This window comes from Alternaria arbusti, assembly GCF_024043155.1.
Source record: "Alternaria arbusti strain BMP 1465 chromosome Unknown scaffold_10, whole genome shotgun sequence".
In the NCBI taxonomy this organism is placed as follows: Eukaryota; Fungi; Ascomycota; class Dothideomycetes; order Pleosporales; family Pleosporaceae; genus Alternaria; species Alternaria arbusti.
This window is the reverse complement of record NW_026249950.1, coordinates 881,896-900,586: the sequence shown is the minus strand read 5'-3', so window position 1 is coordinate 900,586 and position 18,691 is coordinate 881,896. Positions and strand designations below refer to the sequence as shown.

General features: G+C 52.5%; 8 protein-coding genes across 8 annotated transcripts; 2 read left to right on the top strand and 6 right to left on the bottom strand.

Annotated features, from left to right (window-relative positions):
• Nucleotides 1–372: 372 nt before the first annotated feature.
• On the bottom strand, nt 373–717 carry J4E86_007565 (uncharacterized protein; the record flags this gene model as incomplete). Its single annotated transcript, XM_051448084.1, has 2 exons — nt 373–396; nt 427–717. The coding sequence occupies 2 exons, from the start codon at nt 715–717 to the stop codon at nt 373–375; spliced, it is 315 nt and encodes a 104-aa protein (XP_051301022.1).
• A 1,569-nt stretch (nt 718–2,286) lies between these two features.
• Nucleotides 2,287–2,893, bottom strand: J4E86_007564 (uncharacterized protein; the record flags this gene model as incomplete). The annotated part of the gene is made up of 2 exons (XM_051448083.1): nt 2,287–2,556; nt 2,624–2,893. The coding sequence occupies 2 exons, from the start codon at nt 2,891–2,893 to the stop codon at nt 2,287–2,289; spliced, it is 540 nt and encodes a 179-aa protein (XP_051301021.1).
• A 1,235-nt stretch (nt 2,894–4,128) lies between these two features.
• J4E86_007563 (uncharacterized protein) lies at nt 4,129–6,430 on the bottom strand (the record flags this gene model as incomplete). The annotated part of the gene is made up of 6 exons (XM_051448082.1): nt 4,129–5,008; nt 5,062–5,197; nt 5,247–5,870; nt 5,917–6,106; nt 6,154–6,162; nt 6,410–6,430. The coding sequence occupies 6 exons, from the start codon at nt 6,428–6,430 to the stop codon at nt 4,129–4,131; spliced, it is 1,860 nt and encodes a 619-aa protein (XP_051301020.1).
• Nucleotides 6,431–6,917: 487 nt separating this feature from the next.
• J4E86_007562 (uncharacterized protein) lies at nt 6,918–8,076 on the bottom strand (the record flags this gene model as incomplete). The annotated part of the gene is made up of 2 exons (XM_051448081.1): nt 6,918–7,731; nt 7,787–8,076. The coding sequence occupies 2 exons, from the start codon at nt 8,074–8,076 to the stop codon at nt 6,918–6,920; spliced, it is 1,104 nt and encodes a 367-aa protein (XP_051301019.1).
• A 1,025-nt stretch (nt 8,077–9,101) lies between these two features.
• J4E86_007561 (uncharacterized protein) lies at nt 9,102–10,925 on the bottom strand (the record flags this gene model as incomplete). The annotated part of the gene is made up of 4 exons (XM_051448080.1): nt 9,102–9,910; nt 9,966–10,392; nt 10,442–10,746; nt 10,799–10,925. The coding sequence occupies 4 exons, from the start codon at nt 10,923–10,925 to the stop codon at nt 9,102–9,104; spliced, it is 1,668 nt and encodes a 555-aa protein (XP_051301018.1).
• A 646-nt stretch (nt 10,926–11,571) lies between these two features.
• On the top strand, nt 11,572–12,095 carry J4E86_007560 (uncharacterized protein; the record flags this gene model as incomplete). The annotated part of the gene is made up of 3 exons (XM_051448079.1): nt 11,572–11,692; nt 11,763–11,792; nt 11,863–12,095. The coding sequence occupies 3 exons, from the start codon at nt 11,572–11,574 to the stop codon at nt 12,093–12,095; spliced, it is 384 nt and encodes a 127-aa protein (XP_051301017.1).
• Nucleotides 12,096–13,088: 993 nt separating this feature from the next.
• On the top strand, nt 13,089–15,257 carry J4E86_007559 (uncharacterized protein; the record flags this gene model as incomplete). Its single annotated transcript, XM_051448078.1, has 2 exons — nt 13,089–14,882; nt 14,946–15,257. The coding sequence occupies 2 exons, from the start codon at nt 13,089–13,091 to the stop codon at nt 15,255–15,257; spliced, it is 2,106 nt and encodes a 701-aa protein (XP_051301016.1).
• A 414-nt stretch (nt 15,258–15,671) lies between these two features.
• Nucleotides 15,672–17,901, bottom strand: J4E86_007558 (uncharacterized protein; the record flags this gene model as incomplete). Its single annotated transcript, XM_051448077.1, has 3 exons — nt 15,672–16,160; nt 16,295–16,447; nt 16,498–17,901. The coding sequence occupies 3 exons, from the start codon at nt 17,899–17,901 to the stop codon at nt 15,672–15,674; spliced, it is 2,046 nt and encodes a 681-aa protein (XP_051301015.1).
• Nucleotides 17,902–18,691: the final 790 nt, after the last annotated feature.

Sequence of the window (18,691 nt, the reverse complement as noted above, 5' to 3'; positions counted from 1 at the left end):
TACGTGCACTTTCCCTTGCTTTCCTGTCCTCGTTGCTCTTTCTTGCGCAGGTCTCACCACGTCTTATATAACCCACTCACCCTCGCTTCAATACGTCTTCTTGATACGCAAGTAAGTCAGAGCCAGAGCTACGAATAGTACCACGACTGTCAGGAACATGAAGACCGAGTCTGCTTGACTCTGCTTGCACCGCGTATTGAGATGCCCTGCTTCTGCTTGAGTGGAATATATGCATCCGCCACTATTGCAGGCGCCACTCAATATGTCGATACCCTCAAGCCCTTTGTTTTTGGAATGTTCCACCTGGTCGCCCCACCGACTCCTGTCACTAGTGTCCGCACAATTCCTGCCTTGAAGCCGGATGGCTATGAGCTAGCATTCGTCAGCCGAATCATTCTACCTAGTGTGAATGGGAGCGCAACTTACCACTCCGCCGACAAGATTCGCCAATAAGACTACAATGTCGATGAGTACTTCGAAGTAGCCTCGCAAGAACTCTGTGCATGCCAACACAAAACCAGTGATGGCTCCGGCAAGCGTGAGACCGCCGATGCACGCTGCGAGGAAGAGGAGTTTCGGTACGCCGGATAAGTCTTTATAGTGATCAGGATTGTGGCCTTTGATAAGGGTCACACTCAAGCCTAGGACTACGATAGCGAGGAGGGATTGAAGGCCTCGGAGGATGGACGAAGGTATGAGGGTCTTGGTGAAGGCCATTGTGAGAAGATATCGAAGATGAGGTGATAGAACGTTGGTGCTGAAGACGATTATGATGCTAAGTTTCAGTGACTTTGAGAGAAGAGAAAGGAACAAGCGGGAAAGTTAGGCATATGACACAAGCAGGTTGACAGGATATCTACACAGCCTTGCGGGTAGCTGCAACATGTTCTGCGACGACCATGTCGTACAGTCACAACGAGGGTGGATGCTTTCAGGTACGAACCCTTTTGGTAATATGTTCCGTGTAATCGTTTTCTGTACAACGCTGAATCTCAACCATACCTAAATGGCTATGGAGGTTGGCAAACGTGCCTTATCTGGAACAGCGACCATGGGTATCACATTATCCACTTTTACGGGCGCATACGGATTGACTCTCTTGATCTTCCACCCACTCATCTCCCATTCTCTCCCTGTCTTCCTGTTTGCCAAAAGCAAGATAACTGGACTCACAAATATATTTCCTGCCATGATCAAGCAAGTAGCCAAGTAGAGATCGCATCGAGTCGCACCATCGATGTGACCGTCAATAAGATCCCACCTGGAGCATTCATCACCCCTGTAATCGTACTCTATGCAAACGAAATCGCCTTTGAACAGTTGATCTGACCCACATGTCCAAGGGCCACTTGTAAAAAACATCAACTGCCACTATATGTCAGTGATTCAAATCTATGTAGACGTGAACTGTGTCGCGTGTAGACTGGTCGACTTACAAACCCGATGGCCAAATTGAGCGACAGTAAACCACCGTCAAGCGTGTTTCTGATCCAAGGGTGTAAAACTTTGCGATAGTAGATTGTTATGAGCGCGGAAATCAATGTCGATACGCTCACTCCGGTCGCGAAATGCTGCATGGCCGGCATAGGGCGTCCTCTTCTGGTAACGAGCAACAGTATTGTGATGCTAAAGACAGTAGCGCTGGAAATGGCTTGGAAACTGCGTGCAAGCAAGACTGGGAAAGACGGAGAGATGCGCATAGCGTTTGATTAACCGTCTGCGCCTTGAAAGACTCAGAGCGAGAAATGGACTACGGATGATGAGTTTGGACCAAGAAACATAAAGTGCCCACCGAGGTAGTATTCAGAGGGTATTTACTTCACATGACGTGGGAAGCTATCATGCCCAATACTCTTCGCAACGGTGTTACCTCTCACCCGCCTCGGCATCAGCAAAGCTTGACAGCACAGTTGCACAAAAGCGGGTAATGAGTACGTGCAACTTCGTCTTTCATTACTTCGTGTTCATTAACGGTGTGTGTCGCACATAGGCCGCGACTGGACTGCGTCGACTATCATAAGGAGTGTACCTTGCTTAGTGAGAAACTACGAAGAGCGTCGAAACGCTTGTCCTTGTGACAAGATGTACAGATGATAAATCGCTTGAAGTAGGGTATCGTGATACGAGAGAGAGACCGTCGTGAAATCCTCCAGAGACATGCGCAACACCACGTCAAGTGTGGATAAGATGGATCATCGCTACAATGCTTGGTGGTCGCTGTAAACATTAGCGAAAGGAGACTAGATGAGTCGATTCAGAAACACTCACCATCGTGCTTCTCCGAATCTAGTAGCCCTTCTTCATGCGCAAGAAAGCCAGCAAGGCAGTCACCGCGAGGACAATGACGGTAAGGAACATGAAGACGCAGTCGGCTTGGGTCGACCTGCACCTCGATTTCATGGTGTTGCGGTCGTTTTCCAGGTGCCAGTACCAGCAATCGTCGTCGGCTCTGCAGCCGCCATTGAAGATGTCGTTGAAAATGAGTTTGGCCGCGTTCTCGAAACTTGTGTCGGCATCGCAATCCACACCAGAGATCTTGAGAGCGAGAACCTTAATCTTTGTCAGCTGAATAGTCCGATTGCAAAAGTCTGAGGAGGTCCTTAGAACTCGGGCTAGCACTTACGATGCCACCTGCCGCGTTGATGACAGCAACAACGCCGTCGACTATCAATCCAATCATACCATCCAAGAAGCTGAAGAACAGTCCCGCGACTCCAAGCGCTGCTCCTAGAATCGTGACGCCACCGACAAAGGCTGAGAAGCCCAGACTAGCGGGGAGACCACCCCAGTGGTGACCGCGAATGAGTGAGACGGATATTCCGAGTACGACAATACCGAAAAGAGCCTGGAAGCCGCGAACGACAAAGTTGAGGAGTGGGTTCGCGATCGCCATGGTGTTGATTCGTATGTGTAGAGAGCCGTGTGCGGATGGTGGTGAACGATGGGTAGCTGCGACAGCAGTGGTGGTATCGGTTTCGGTTGTAAGAGGAAAGGTTTTCCCGGCGCGTAGTGATTGGAGTGAGAGGTGAAGAGAAAGAGAAGTCGCGACGGGTAACACCTCACTATTTACGTGTTTGTGCTCGTTTGCACACCCACGTCATTTGCTATTGGCCTTACCCTCGTCTGTGCCACCTTCACATTGGCAAGAGCAGTTTCAAGTCGTCGCGCGGCGTCCAAGGCAGACACATTGGCGGCGCAGCCCTATGGCTGTCAGGTTCGTACCACATGTATGGGTCCATTTGGGGGCCAGCCCTGCTGTGGTAAAGGGATCTACGGATACGGGTGGTTGCCTGGGGTTGAATCGGAGAGTTTGCTGCATTCGGCCTGACTGATGTTGATGGGGTTAGACCGATATTCATGTATACCTCGCCGATATAATTCAAGGTTTTTACTGTGACTCACAGTCACAGTCGTGGTTGAAGCGATGTGTCGTTGCCCTACCTAGGTGCCTGCTTGTACCCGCCCATAGCGACGTTAAGGCGTGAAGCCTTTCGAGCTGGCGACCAGACAAGCTCTCGCCAATCAAATGTCGCGCGACCAGCCATAAGCTCATTATTGGAGAGCATTGCAATGTAACGATGTCGGCGAATACCAAAGGCTATGGTTGTCAATGCATCAGGCGCCCAGAGGTTGGGGGCCGTATTTGGAAGTTTTCACCGGTCAGTCCATTTGTAGTCTATCTCAGAGAACATCGTGCAAGGCGACAGCTCACACGAGGCTAGGTGCATACATACATTCTCATTACCCGGACCTATAGAGTTGGTGGTGCAGTGTCAGAGATATCCATGAGAAAGTGCTCGTCACAATGCCCTTTGTGGCTGTGCTCGGCTCGGCCAATGAGAACGCGTCGCAAACTGGGAGTCTATTTTGGCCTCCAGCCTCCCGCTTCGCTGACCGTCATCTGCATCTCGAATTGTATCAACTCGCATCGCTCATCTGCAGGTTTACATGTCAGTCGCCTGGATCTAATGCTGGCATGAACATCTGACCACGGCCTCGTCTACCTAGGTACTCCCAGCGAAGACAGAGACAAGCTGACGCGCAAAAGGGCAGACGTCGCATCAACTGCAGTAAGCTTATCGCCATCTCATCTCAAATACATTCTGACATGCTATATCTAACCTGCATCTACGGTGTGAGAATGGCTGCCGCAGCCAAGATCGCCTTTGCCGTTCTCCCGACAAACTCCCCTGCCAGAGTAAGATTGCCCGCAGCAACAGCCTCTGTCACTCCAGGATATGTAACAGGCGCATAACCAGTATCGACACCAGGGGCAAAGACAAGATGCCGATAGAACTCTCTGCCCGGAAGCCCGCCCTGGCTGACGAACCCGCGCCCAAAATCGCGCGCCTTGTGGTTGAGCTGTCTGACCAGAAGCGAACTGTTTGAACTCACGGCCATGTCCCGAGCAGCATTGAATTGCTGTGCCGAATCCTCGAATGTCGCAACTGCACTCTCAAGCTCTTCTATAATTACTGAGGTTGTCGCGTTCGCAGTCCCAATTACACCCCTCAAGTCATGGAGCCACGCCCGCATCTCGACCCCATAATTCGCGGGCTCAAGCGGTACAACCTTTTCGTCAACCAAGCGATACAACATCAGGGTCAAGAACTGACCGATTGCCTTGTGCATCACGAAACCCGGATCCGCAAATTTAGTCATCCAGTGGTAGGAATCGAAGTTCGAATGCGTGTGATAAATCGGGTCGAGTGGCGCTCGTGTGGTGCCCATATCGATAGCGGAGATGCCCACGCCATGAACGAAAGCCGTGTAGTCACTCTGTGCACCTAGAGTATCGATCTCGCCGGTCTTTTCCTCCCATTCGTCATATAGGGTGCGGTTTGAGCCGTGTGGCCAGATGACTTTTCGTGCCGTGGACGTGGTGAGGGCGTGGAGATCGGGGGTGGCACCGAAATCTGGGATGGTGCCTGCTATGCCAACGTCGATGTTCAGGTAGGATACTGCGGAAGATTTCAACCAGGGTAGGTATTCTTCGACCCACTCGGTGCTGTGACTTCTTTTAGCTGGAGTGCTCATCGTCGTTCCGACTTGATGGCTCACCTTCCGACTAGACCGTATTCCTCAGCATCCCAGCTGCATAGCACGATGGTTCGCTTTGGCTTCCAACCCGTCTTCATCAGAGCACCGATTGCTTTAGCCAACTCAACGAGAATCGCAGAGCCCGAATGCGGATCCGCTGTAGACGTTAGTCTTGTCCAAAGTCCCGGCTTGCGTTCCTGACTTACCTGCTCCGCCGATCATCCAAGAATCATGATGATTCCCAACGATAACAACCTCATCCTCGTTCGTACCGTTGATAATACCAATCGCGTTGTGGATCCAATTGGTCTCGCCCCTCATTATATTGCTCATCGATAGCACAGCTTCCGACGGCCCAGAACTGTACTCAACCCCATCGATTCCACCCACCCAATTCGGTCGATCCGCAGTCTTCGCATCAACACCATGACCATTCAGCGCGACCAACAATGGTTTCGCTTCAATCCACGAAATCGGCAAACTCGGGATTGTAGGCACAGTCTTCTTTTCCTTCCTCTCTACGCCCTCTTTAGATGGGTATCCAGGTGTTGTCGGATCTCCGGGATACGTGCTCAAATCCATGACACTACCTTTTTGAATGCTCGTTGGATTTCTTGCCGGTCCGTCCGGGTACGTGGCGTAGTTCTTGGCTGTCATATTTTTGTCGTCCCCGGAATCTGTGAAGATTACAGCACCGATCATACCAAAGGCTTGTGCGTTCTTCACTTTGAGGCCGCGAAAGGGGCCGCCGTATTTCGCGAGGGCGATCTTGCCTTGAAGCGTGATGTTGAGGGCAAGAAGACGTTTGAAGTCTTCTTGGGAACCTCGGCCTGGTACGTTTAGCATCGAAAATAATTTAATACGAGTAACACGTACCGACGTAGACGTACTCGGCCGATGCGTTACCTGAACCGGAATACCCATGGAATGCAGGAACCCTGTCAGCATCACCTGTAGTCTCGTCTTCTTCAATTACTTCTTCTTCGAGCGTTGCGTTATATGTGCTACCGTTGCCATAGTCTAGTGACAAAGCACGGTGGACTGGGTAGTCAAGGTAGACGTCTTCCTGTCTGGTCAGTCGGTGTGTTCAGATGAATACTCCAAGAGACATACCATAACTATCTAGCCTGGTTTCGAAGCCATGTTCAGCCCATCGCTCAGCAGTCCATTTCGGAACCGCGTCACTTTCGCCGGCGAGGTTTCGTTTATGCGCTGCGTCAATCAGTAAACTTACTATTGATAGCAAAAGTGAGGGGTTTGCTGTTACAGTAGTAGCTTGACCATGACGCTATAGACGTGTTATCGAAGGATGAGACCAAAATCTCTTCGTTTGGCGTCAACATTGGAGGAAATATCAGGGAAGTATCACGCTGTTGTAGGTGGCGATCATGGTGTCGGTAGTGATGTTCTTTGTCGCATGCAACGACACTTCTAGAGTAAAGCAAAGCCAAAATGAACAGCATCGTGGTTAATTCCATGAACCATACGGAGGTGCTGACGACGAAGGGTTACCCAGGTCGAGGAATGTACATATAGTGCCAAGTGGCGGCAAATGTACTGGTTTAGCAACATCCAGGTTAGTTCTAGTTCTACCCCGGTCGATGCACTTTACGTCCTCATTCTATTTTGTGGGGTATTGACGACATGTTCACCTTTTTGGCAGTAGCGCTCATTGGCACACAAAGTATGATGTAACTCTACACATGATTTTCTTGTCAAATATGCAGTATCATACGTAAGTGGTCTGAGGTTGGTGGAAAACAAGGGTAGTAGCTTCATGAGCATTCTTACGCAGATCGTGTTGCTAACTATGTACAATTTATTTGAAGCTACAGAGAAGACCCTTCAACAAGACATCTCATCGCCCAGAGGTTCTACTAAGCGCTGACTTCGACAGCACTCACTTCAACACCAGAGTTCTTCATGTCAACAGCGACAGGCTTCGCCTGAGGAAGACCGTAAACATCAGTCTCATCTTCCTGCATGCCACCCAAGAGCAAAGAGCTCGGAGCAGCCGCCTGATCCGCAGGCGATGCAAGGAAAGCCAGGAACTTCTCGTCATGCCACTGACGCGAGGTGACGTAGCGACCCTCGCTGTCTTGAAACATAGTCTCATCCTCAGCACGGAGGAAGTATGCAACCGAGTAGCGATGCTCGGTGTAGTCGTATGGAACAACACGGTGGATGCACGACTGGAAAGTGTGGCCGCTGGCGAAGCGAAGAGAGTCGCCGACGTTGATGATGGCTTGGCCCTTCTTGGGCTCCACGAAGCCAAACTCCTTGCTGCCTGGTGGGCGGATCTGGAGACCCCACTGCTCGGTAAAGAGCACTGTCAAGGAGCTGATGTCGGTATGCTTCTGGTGGCCGACGTTGCCGTCCTTGACGGGGTGCGAAGGGATGTAGTGCATCATGGAAAGTGTGCTCGTTGAAGGGCGGTGATTGCGGTGCAAGTTCTCGAAACGCGCACCACCCGTCAGGCCGAAGGCTGTTGACAGAGCTGCCAAAATGGCCTTGCCCATGATGTTGTTGCCCGAGATGGCGTTCTCGATGACCTTGAGGTCGGAGCTGTTCTTGATGTTGCGAGGAATGTGGGGTGACTCGCGTTGGATCTCATCGCGAGAGATCTTGACCATCTCATAGCCGTCTCGCTTGCCTTCCAGCGAACCGTTGCGTGAACCAACAGGTTCGTATCTGAGGCAGGTCAGTACTTGCATGAAAATGGAGACATGCTGGCTTCGTAACTCACCCAAGATGAGGAGCGATGAGTCCATACTCGTTCTTGATCTCAATGGGAGACTCGAAGAAGCGGTGCATAACCTTCAACAACTCCTGGTGGTCATCGATGAATCGGCGTCCATCGACATTGTTCAGGTCCAGGTAAAAGAAACCCTCTTTCTTGCAGCACTCAAGAAGCTTCTCAAGCTCAGCGGGTTCTTGCGAGAGGATCGCGGAGAAGTCGATCGTCTCCATAGGGTAGACCGGGACCTGCTTTCCGTTCCACTCGACCCTTCGGGGTACTTCAGTTACCGGAGCCATGTTGATGATTGATGTGATCGTAGTTGTAGTGAAGACGGCGTGCTCTCTGGTTGCGTTGGAGCTATGTTATAACGTACTGCGTATTCTTCAACGTTTTTTTCATGCTTTATAGCAACCTTTCGCACGTTCATCAGACACGGTTCGGGATGCACTCCCTGTTGACATGTTAATTGGCCTTCATCTCGATGATACATGATCTGTTGCCTTCCAAGATCTAGAGATGATCATAGATTGAGTTGGGTTTCTCTCAGTCCAGGATTTCAAGTGTATTGTTTCATACCCCGCATCTTGTGCAGCGATGAGGACCGCCGCGAGGTCGGCATATGGAACCAGTTGGAGTGCTACAGCAAGGGCTGCCTGTTGTGCTGCGGCTGAACACCTGGTCAGCCTGTCGATACAAGGGATTACTGAGCCCTCCGCATACACGTGTCTTTGCAGTGATTGTATGATGTACACGTGGAGTTGCTGCACCCTGCACATCTGTCATCTATCCTTTGTATGGGTAAAACCCAAGATCAGAGCACTTGAGTAGATCCCTAGGGATGGCGTAGTGGAGTCCTTCGCCGTCGCGGGACCACCAGTGAGGATGTCTGGTGCAATCTTGATGCGGTCACAAGTTGTATCGAACATATTGTCGGCAGCTGGGCAGTAACTGCCGTAGATGAAGTTGTAACTGGTGGGGCTTCCGCGGGGGTAACTCCCTGAACTCGAAGCTGGCGGCGTGCCCCGAATGACCTCAATTGAGATGTACATGCAGCTTAAATGATTGCAACTGTACGTGGTTGCTACTAAGTGGAGTCGCGAATAAGCCGTCTAGTTGCGGCGACGCGTCGTGGTTTCGCGATGAGGGAGCTGGGAGGTCAGGATCAAATTCATTTTCCCGCCACGTGCACATCACGCGCGGCTCATGGATGCATTTCTCCAATTTCCAACAACAACATCGACGAGACAGAACGACCGCAAGACTCATGACGGAAAATGATATATGGTATTGATACAGATAAGCAACATAACGCTGAAGCATTCTACAGCTTCATACCCAGCACTTTGTGTACCCGCAGCGCCTGCCTGATACTCAAGTCAAGCATGATCTCTTCCGATCCACCAGGGATAGCGTAAGCCCTGACATCCCTGTATAGCCTCTCGACCTTCGCGCCTTGTCCACCACGACTGTAACTCAAGCCGCCGAAGATTTGACTTGCTTCCCTAGCACAGAACTCGAAGGTTGTGGTACTTTGCGCCTTCAAACTGGCAATAGCGCCACCAAGCTTCAGCATAGCCTCCATCTCGTCCATCTTCTGGCACTGGTAGATGAGGTTCTCCATCCAGTTGTAGCTTGCCTCGATCTGACGTGCCATATGCGCGAGCTTGAGGCGAATGACGGGGTGGTCGATGAGACGCTTGCCGAAAGTTCTGCGCTTGTGTGCGTACTTGACGCTCTCCTCGTAGCAGACGCGGGCGAAGCGCAGACATTGGATGATGATGCCGATACGCTCGTGGTTGAAGTTTGTCATGACCACCTTGAAGCCCTGGTTCTCTTTGCCAATGAGGTTCTCGACGGGGACCTTGACGTCCTCGAAGGTAACGTAGGTAGTGCCGCTGCTCCATACACCTTGACAGTCCATCTTACGAGTGGAGACACCACCGGCGCTGCGCTCGATTAGGAGCACTGACACACCGTTCATGCCCTCTCCGCCAGTGCGGACAGCGGTTGTGAAGTAGTCGGACCAAATACCGTTGGTGATCCACTTCTTCTCGCCGTTTACGATGTAGTGTTTGCCGTCTTCGGAGAGCTTGGCTTCGCAGGTCAGGTTCGCGACGTCGCTACCGGCATCTGTTGCAGTCAGTAATTGGTCGAAGCATATTGCGGGCACGATGAGGTAATTTACCTGGCTCAGTGATGGCGAGGCAGATTCTCTTCTTTCCGCTCAATAGGTCTGGTCCAATGCGCTGGACGAGCTCCTTCTTGCCGAACTTGAACAGAGGAGGTCCGCCAATTCCGTATCCTCCGATCAGGCCCCAGACGAGACCACCACTGCCTGTCCTTGACAGCTCATCGGTGATGATCATCTCGTGGAAGTGATCCCACTTCTCTGTCGGCACACATTGGACCCGCTTATCTGTGTATTCTGTAGGGAAGTGCATGCCGAGCATACCAGCGAGGTATCCGCGCTCGCCCATTTCCTGGAAGATCTCGTCGGGCACCTTCTTCGCTTCGTCCCATTCGGTGACGTTGGGCATGAGTTTCTCCTCGACCCATTGGCGGACTTCATCGCGGAGGGCTACGTGGGTATCGTTGTAGTAGGGCGAGTGGTACTGGATCTGGTGTTAGCGATGCCAATGCGTGATGTGTAGGCTGACATACTGTTTGGTACCATGATGGGTCTGCGTATGGGATGAGGTCGCCGTAGGCATCGAAAGGCTCCGACTCCTCAGCGGCAGCCTCGGTTGGCTGTGGCGCAATAACACCGGAGTTGGCCTCTGGCTTGACCACATCCTTCTTCGGCGCCTTCTTCTGCTCGGGCGCAGCAGTAGCTGGAGGAGCTGGAGGCGCGGCTTTGCTGTCTAGCGATCCGACTTGTAGCTGCTTCTGGTACTTCTTAAGGATGCTGTCATTGTGGTACTTCCAGAACTGCTTCGAGGCGTCCTTTCCGGCGACGCGTTGGAGGACTTGCGACTGTCAGCTTCGCGAATCATGTTTGTGCATCGAGGTTGGACGTACTCTTCTTGCCTCCTGGGTGCTCCTCCTGGAAGTTCGTGAGATCATAGACGTCCTCGTCTACGATGATCCACAGATCGCTCGCTGTCTTGTGCGACGCGACATCAGCGGTCGAGAAGCGTTTCGACATGTTGTTCTGAGTGTCAACACGTAAGAGGGGCAGGTGTGAGTAAGGAGAGCAGAGTGATGAGGTGTCGCTAATCACAGGACAACCCTTACTGACTTATAAGAGGCTTAGCAAGTTTCGGGACGTCTTCACATGCCAGGAACTACTCCACGCCAAGGCAATCCGGGGAACCCGCCAGCTGCTGAAAGTCGGCCGCACATAGCGCGTTCTGGAGTGCAGCAAGCCGCTGTCTGATGATCTCGTGCGTTGGAATGCGAGCGCTGCAATTGGTTGTTGCCGTCACGGACCGGGTGACTTGCTGTTTGGAGCTTCACGTCATACGCGCAAATGCCGAGGTATGCCGCATTGGGACGCTCACGTGTCGACATCTCAGTCTTCACATGCCGAACAGAAGAGGCTGACATTCAGATGCTCAGCGAGCCGTCGCATGGATTACTCTGGCACCTAGTCAAACGCAGGGGATGCCCCAGGTCGTCGAGCGAGGAGTCCCGACGAAGGTATGGTGCGTCCTTCCAACGCGTTTCGTGGGGTCTCCGCATCACGACCGCGTCATTCTTCGTCGCCTTCAAGAACTCGATGCGCATTCAAGTTCAGCCATGAAGACAACTTCTCACCTCCTATTCATGACTCAAGGCATTTATAATACAACATGTCTCGACAAGTCCAGGTAAAGAAGGGGTCTGAGATCCAAGCTCCAGATGGCCCCCAAACTGATGGCATGATTCGCATGCCCGCAATTGTGGACATGTCTGACCAGATCTGTGGAACAGGTAGGGCTGATGTTGTCACTAACACTTCGACTACTGACGATGACAGTAATGATCGCAAAACCTCATACAGCTTCTGCGATCCACCACCACGGCGATGAGGGTACGTCTTGTATTGCACCCGTGTTCTCCTTCATACGCGCTCGAGCGATTTCGTAATATTGTACGAGTAGTACCTGAGATCTTGGCAGATACCATCGTGTACGCCGCGAAGGGTCATGGCGCCCTAGTCAGCGGATCGAACGGCAGTAAAAGACAAGAGCTAGCACCAGGGGATTTTGCACTCATACCAGCGTATGCAGAGCATCAAGAGGTCAACGACAGCAATGAGGATGTTGTTTGGATCATCACACGGGGTGGCAGAAATCCTGTTGTCCAGAACCTCGAGGCTTGGTCAAAAGACTGAGATGTTTGCCAGCGGTGCCCTGTCAAGAACCCCTCTTCGGGCACGAACACACAGATTCGTTACCGTTGCGGGACCGAATTACATGTCCTGATGCGTTTAGTCATCCCGTATGTTGATTAGTCGCATTCGGCCCATCTACGTCGAATGATAGCGGTGAAACTGACCATCTGTCACTCGATATCACAGCAGAACGGGAACTTTGCATCATCTACAAGGCTTTCAAGCGGAAATCTACGTCAGACATGCCTGTTTGTCTAAGCGGTGCTGCAGGTGTCGATAACACATTGGCGACTTGTCGCTCACATGTTGGGATCATGGGCTCTCATTGGTCAGCAGGCCCTCTCGTTACAGCGCCCCAACATTCATGGTACAGCATACATTGCCTGGTAGATGGCAAGATGCATGCCTTATATTCGAGTCTTAGCCGCCCTCAGTCCAGTTCTTTCACTTCCCTCATCGTCTCAGCCCCCTATATTGCTTGACCCGTCCGGACCGCTCGGCATACACGGCACCCACGGCACGTGTTAGCCACAGTTGAGCCACACCAAAGACTGCGCCATACTTCCACGCAAAGGCAGTCATCATTCATTGGGATTCGGACTCCCTGAGATACGCACCGTTGAGTACTGATTTGACGGTACCGAGAACGTTGGTATGGTGGTGACCCATACTTAGCGACACACCGAGCGCCACCCTCTCGCGTACTGTTTACTTTTACGTTTAAAGCACCACCTTTACCTTGTGTTTTGGCATATTCTACTTTGCCGCTGCAGAGATGTCGTCTCCTACGAGATCGTCTTTCTTCACAGGCATTTGTACTTTTTCCATACTAATCTCAACCGGATCTGTGCAGGCACAACTGGATTATAGCAAATATGTCAATGTCTTGTAAGTAGCAGGTTCCATGCTATCTGTACTGCACTAACAGCTATCAGTCAAGGAACCCAGGGCGGAGGAAATAGATTTCCTGGGGTCGTGGCCGCACCCTTCGCAATGGTCAAGCTTGGACCAGACGTTCGATTTATGAATACCGACGCGTATTCTGGCTACCTCCCCGAGGGCAACATTTTCGGCTTCAGTATGATGCACGAGTCTGGGACAGGAGGAGCGCCAAAGTACGGTGTCGTAAGTCAGATGCCAGTGGTCGGTGAGGTGCCCGACCCCCTTGCAGATCTGTCCCAATCACGAGCATCACCAGATCAAGGGAGTCTTGGTTACTACAAGAGTTCGCTGGCAAATGGGATCACAGTAGAACTAGGCGCGACCGAACATGCCGGGCTTTACACTTACTCTTTTCCAAACGGCACAGCGTCGTCCATTGTAGTGGATGTCTCGCACGTACTTCCCAGTTTCAGGGGCCTTGGGTGGGAGCAACACTACTCGGGTGGTAGCTTCAGTATCGAAGAAGATGGGCACTACGAAGGTTCTGGTGTCTACAACAACGGCTGGAACCTATCACCGGATTGGACGATATATTTCTGTGGCAAGTTCAACAAGCGACCCTTACGAGCGAGGACTTTCAGAGAGGGGTCCAATGCATCAGACGCTTCAGTATCAGGAAGTTCCCGTCTTGGAGGTGTCTTCACATTCACCGAACCAGAAATAACATCCCGAGTCGGCATCTCCTTCCTCTCTACCTCTCAAGCTTGTACAAACCTCGAAGAAATCTCCCCAGACACCTCACTCAACACCCTCGTCTCCACCGCAAAGAACAGATGGAACACCGAAATTCTCAGCAAAGTGCAAACCTCCTCCTTCGATACCGCCGACCTATCCCTCATCTACAGCACCCTCTACGGCGCCTTCCTCATCCCTTCGAACCGAACCGGCGAGAACCCATCTTGGAACTCCACCGAACCCTACTACGACGACATCTTCACTTTCTGGGATACGCACCGCTGCCACACCTCCCTCTTCCACATCCTGCAACCCACCGCCTACGAAGAGTTCCTCCGCTCTCTAATCGACATCTGGCGCCACGACGGCTTCCTACCCGACGCCCGGTCTTCAAACTACAACGGCCGCGTACAAGGCGGTTCAAACGCCGACAACGTGCTCGCAGACGCCTACATCAAAGGCGTCCGGGGCGCGATAAACTGGGACGATGGTTTCGCTGCTATGCGCACCGACGCTGAAGTCGTTCCACCCAACAACTTCGATCCTCAAGCCCCTGATTCCTCGACCAAGGAAGGACGGGGTGCACTCCCCGATTGGCTCGAGTACGGATACATAACACCAGCTTTCACCCGCGCCGTATCGCGTGCCGTGGAATACTCAACCAACGACTACGCAGTCCACGTCGTCGCCGCCGGCCTGGGTAAAACATCCGAAGCAGAAACCTACCTTAACCGCTCCCGTAACTGGCGTAACCAGTGGAACCCTGATGCTACTTCCTACAACCACACCGGTTTCCTCGTCCCCCGCCTGTCCACCGGCGAATTTCTACCCCAAGATCCCGCTGACTGTGGCGGCTGCTACTGGCCCGACGCGTACTATGAAGACAATAGTTGGATTTACAGTATGAATGCTATCCACGATGTCGCCGAGTTGATCAATAAGATCAGAGGCGACGAGAGGTTTGTAGATCGTTTGAACAAGATCTTCGAATTGGGCTTCTTTGACGCCGGGAACGAACCTAGTTTCACCACGCCGTATCTTTACAATTTCGTCAAGGGGGAGCAGTGGAGGAGTGTTGAGCGGAGCAGGGGCGTGTCGGACTTGTATAATGCCGGGGTGATGGGGTTGCCTGGGAATTCGGATGCCGGGGCTATGGAGGCGAATTTGCTCGTAAGTCATCTTTCCAGTCTCATTTTGATGGTTGCTGGAGACGATGGCTGACTGTGGGAATAGTGGCAGATGATCGGTCTCTATCCGGCGACGGGTCAGACTACTTTTCTCATTCTCTCCCCATGGTTCTCAGAGCTTACGCTTGATCTTGGGAATGGGAAGAAACTTACCGTTAGTACTGCTTTCAGTGGTGGCGGCGATCGGAATACCGCGCCATATGTGCAGAGTCTGAAGGTCAATGGCGAGACTTGGGACAAGGCATGGGTGGCTTGGGAAGATGTCTTTGAGAACGGAGGCACCATGGAGTATGTGATGGGAAGTAGTCCCAGTCACTGGGCGACAGGAGATCTACCACCTAGTCCAGCTTCGGAATAGAACAATGATTTCAGTCATATTTACGTCAGCAGCATGTGTGTAATTGTTGGTTTCACTGACAAAGGAGCTTGATGTGGTAGTGTTGAGAATGATATTACTCAAAAGACGATGGTGTGCCGTCAGTATGCTATCAACACCCGTCACTGTCGCAACCAGAGCATACAGAGAAAATATACATTTCGATCCAAGCAGTCGTAATCTGGTAGTCCATAAGTCTGCAATGCAGCATGCCACTGTACGCCGACGCCTGTCAATGCGCAAACAAATAAAGTGAAGTAAAGTAAAGAGATGAGAATATCGAAAAAGCTGCGTGGTGTCTTTGAAAAGAAGCAAGTAGCGTTGTGGCGTGGGACTGGCCGATAAGATCTAGGTGACCAAGACAGGTTCCCAAACGACAGCCGGACACGAATATTTTTACGGCGGCGGTGGCGTCTCCTCAGGATGCACGTAATCAAGATGATGCCCAGTGGAGAAATAACCAACGTGGTCGGACATGATCCGAGGAAGGGTTGATTCCCATAAGGCTCGCTGTTCTTCAAGTTTCTGTTTTCGTCTCTCTGCATCCGCGGTCCCCGCGTCAGTCTGTAGTCTACGTTGCAAAAGCAGTGGTGCGCTACGGCTCGTGGGTAGCGTGGGGGAATGGCTCCACTCGTTTGCCCACGTATTCGCTCTTTTGTGCCCATGTTTCCGTGGGATTGTTGTGGCAGCACCATCGTCTTGGCTGCCCAGCTGTTCTAGTCCAGGCCTCCTCCGTACGCGTCGCAGTCTCTGGGATAGACCTCGTCTCATCGATTCGCCCGTTGTCTCCACAGCATCCGAGGGCTCCTGGACATCTTCCTCGTATTGTATCGTTGCCGTCTTCGCGATGATCGGAGATCCAGGGGAGGGAATGTCTTGGACATCCTACACCAAAGTACAAGGTTAGTAACTTTGAGGTGCGTAGTGTGCGGGCTACAAGCCAAAGTCAGTCCTGCTATAAATGCAATAGATAGCCCTGAATCAAACAAGAATTCAGTAAGCTCAGCTGCGATACGTACTGGTGAGTTGAGCATGCTTTGACGCTTGTTCCTGCTCTTCTTGATGTGGCTCTTGAGCGCGCTCGAATCGAGTGGTTTGAGAAGTTCAAAACTGCAAAGCAATTCTCCCGAAACCGACATAACGGCGCCCCAGTTGTCGAATTCGCCGCAGTACTGGGTAGTGTTAGCATGAGTGTGACTGTGGAGTATATGACATTGCTTACGTTTGGAGCTGAAAACACGGTGACCAACACTCGATCAGTAAAGAACTCATAGCCATCCTCTACCACCATGTGTGCTCTGCAAACAAGGTCGAAGTCATGCCTTGCGAGGAACTCCATGATGACCTTCTTTCCAAAACAATAACTAACGCCTCTTTCGTTAGATTCCCAGTCGTTCTCCATATCCGCAGGATCGCTCCACAAGAGGTCGTTCAGCAAGCCATAGTCGGGTACATCGGTAGGTCGCGCGATTTGCCTAATATCATCCATATGCGACAAGCTTGGAGACAGCCCACCGTGAACACAGAAAATCTTCTGCGCAACAATAGCTGCAATAGGGAGTGTGTTGAATGTATCCACGAAAGCCTTCCAAACTTTGATATTGCATCTCCTCTTGCATTCATCGTAGAAGCCGTATACACGTGTAACGTTGGCGCATTCGTGGTTGCCGCGGAGGAGGAAGAAGTTCTCGGGGAATTTGAGCTTGTAGCAGAGCAAGAGTAGGATAGTTTCCAGGCTCTGTTTGCCGCGGTCTACGTAGTCGCCGAGGAATAGGTAGTTCGAATTGGGAGGGAATCCGCACATCTCGAACATGCGGATCAAATCGGTATATTGGCCATGAATGTCGCCAACAATCTTGACAGGGGGAGCGAGCTCGAGCAGCGCGGGCTGACTCAAGAAGACTTCGCGGGCAGCAGAGCAGATGGCGAAGATTTCAGCGTTCTTCAAGCTGACCGTCTTGGTGACTTTTCCAGCATAAGCTGCATCTAAGAGTCGCTGGATCATGTCGTCAAGGTCCATGGTCTTGAGCGCGGTGAGCTCCATGGGGGAGCCTGAACCATCGGTGGGCGCGGGGGGCTCTGGAAGCCTGGGAATGGGCTGGTCTTTCTTCTGTAGAATTGACTCTCCCGGCTGAGCAGAGGCCAAAGGCTGTGCTGCTCCTGTCGGCGGAACGTCCGAGACGTGGTCGACTTCGCCGGTCTTCTGTGCCTTGCTCACTCCTTCATGTCCCGTTCCAAGTGTTGCGCCGTGAACAGGTGAGGGCGGCGCTTGCGGTTCGTCTTGGTCTGATTCGGCCTTATCAGCGGCTTCCGGAGTTACTTCTGTGGGAGCAGTCGCTGAAGCCGAAGCGACCGAGCCCCGTCGCGAGCCTTTTGATTTGGTGGAAGCTACATCTGACTTGTCAGCTTTTCCGTTGGAGTCGTTGAGGGCGGCAATAGAGTTCCGTGGGCTGTCGGATTTGCCAGTGCCGGGGATCTTGTTGCGCAATGAGTTGCGAAGGGAGCGGGTAGAGTCTTTGGTGTCGGATCGCTCGAAAGAGCGGTAGTACTCGCGACCGAGAGGTACGCCGTCGGCACCGCTCTTCTCGCCCTTCTTGTCCTTGCCGCTCGACTGCTGGTTGCCCATGATGAGGGTTGCGGACTAAGCGAGCGTGTGGAGAGGAGTATGGGGTGTGTGTATGCCTGGTGAGAGCAGTGGTGTCCTGTCTCACAGCCTGGGGAAGCGGCGGCGGCGGGTTGGGTTGGAAAGTGAAAGCACGAGCCGATGGTAGCCCTGGCGCCTTCCCAGGATGTCTCGGAGCGATGACGCCACGTGCAAACACGCTCTCAGGTGATGTGTGAGGAAGTAGGTAGGCAGCGCGCAGAGACAGTGTTAGGGCGGCCGGTAGAGGCGGGCGAGAAAAGCAAGGAAGCGTGCCTCCGTCGGCGCTGTCGTTATCTGCCTCGGAGACTGGCAGGCGAGGCTGGGCGAGGCGACGGGGGAGCGATCGTCTTCCAGCGTGCGCGCCAGATCGATGGTATGCGGGCTGTGAGCGGGTCGGGCAGGCTCACGGTGGGCGGGCAGTGCTGATGCGTCTGCGTGCGGGCGTCGTGGTGGCAGCGGTGATATCAACCTCTACGCGAGCAGAGCGGGGATTTAGTTGCGATGTCAGCCGCAAACCTTAGTGGGAGCCAGGGCATGGGCAGTGACGCTGGTGGGCGAGCTGGCGTCCTTCGGGCTCTGCGGACCGGTGAATAGCAGCGTTGGAAGCACACTAGCGCAATCAATGAGGGCAGACTAGCGGAAGCCCAGACAACCCCGGCGTTGAGGCTGTACACGACCTAGACGGCAACAACACGGAGATCACAGCGATGCGCGACTGCTGGAACGGCTATCGTGAGAGGGGCAAAAGCTGCGGAGAGAGAGGGCGCCGCAG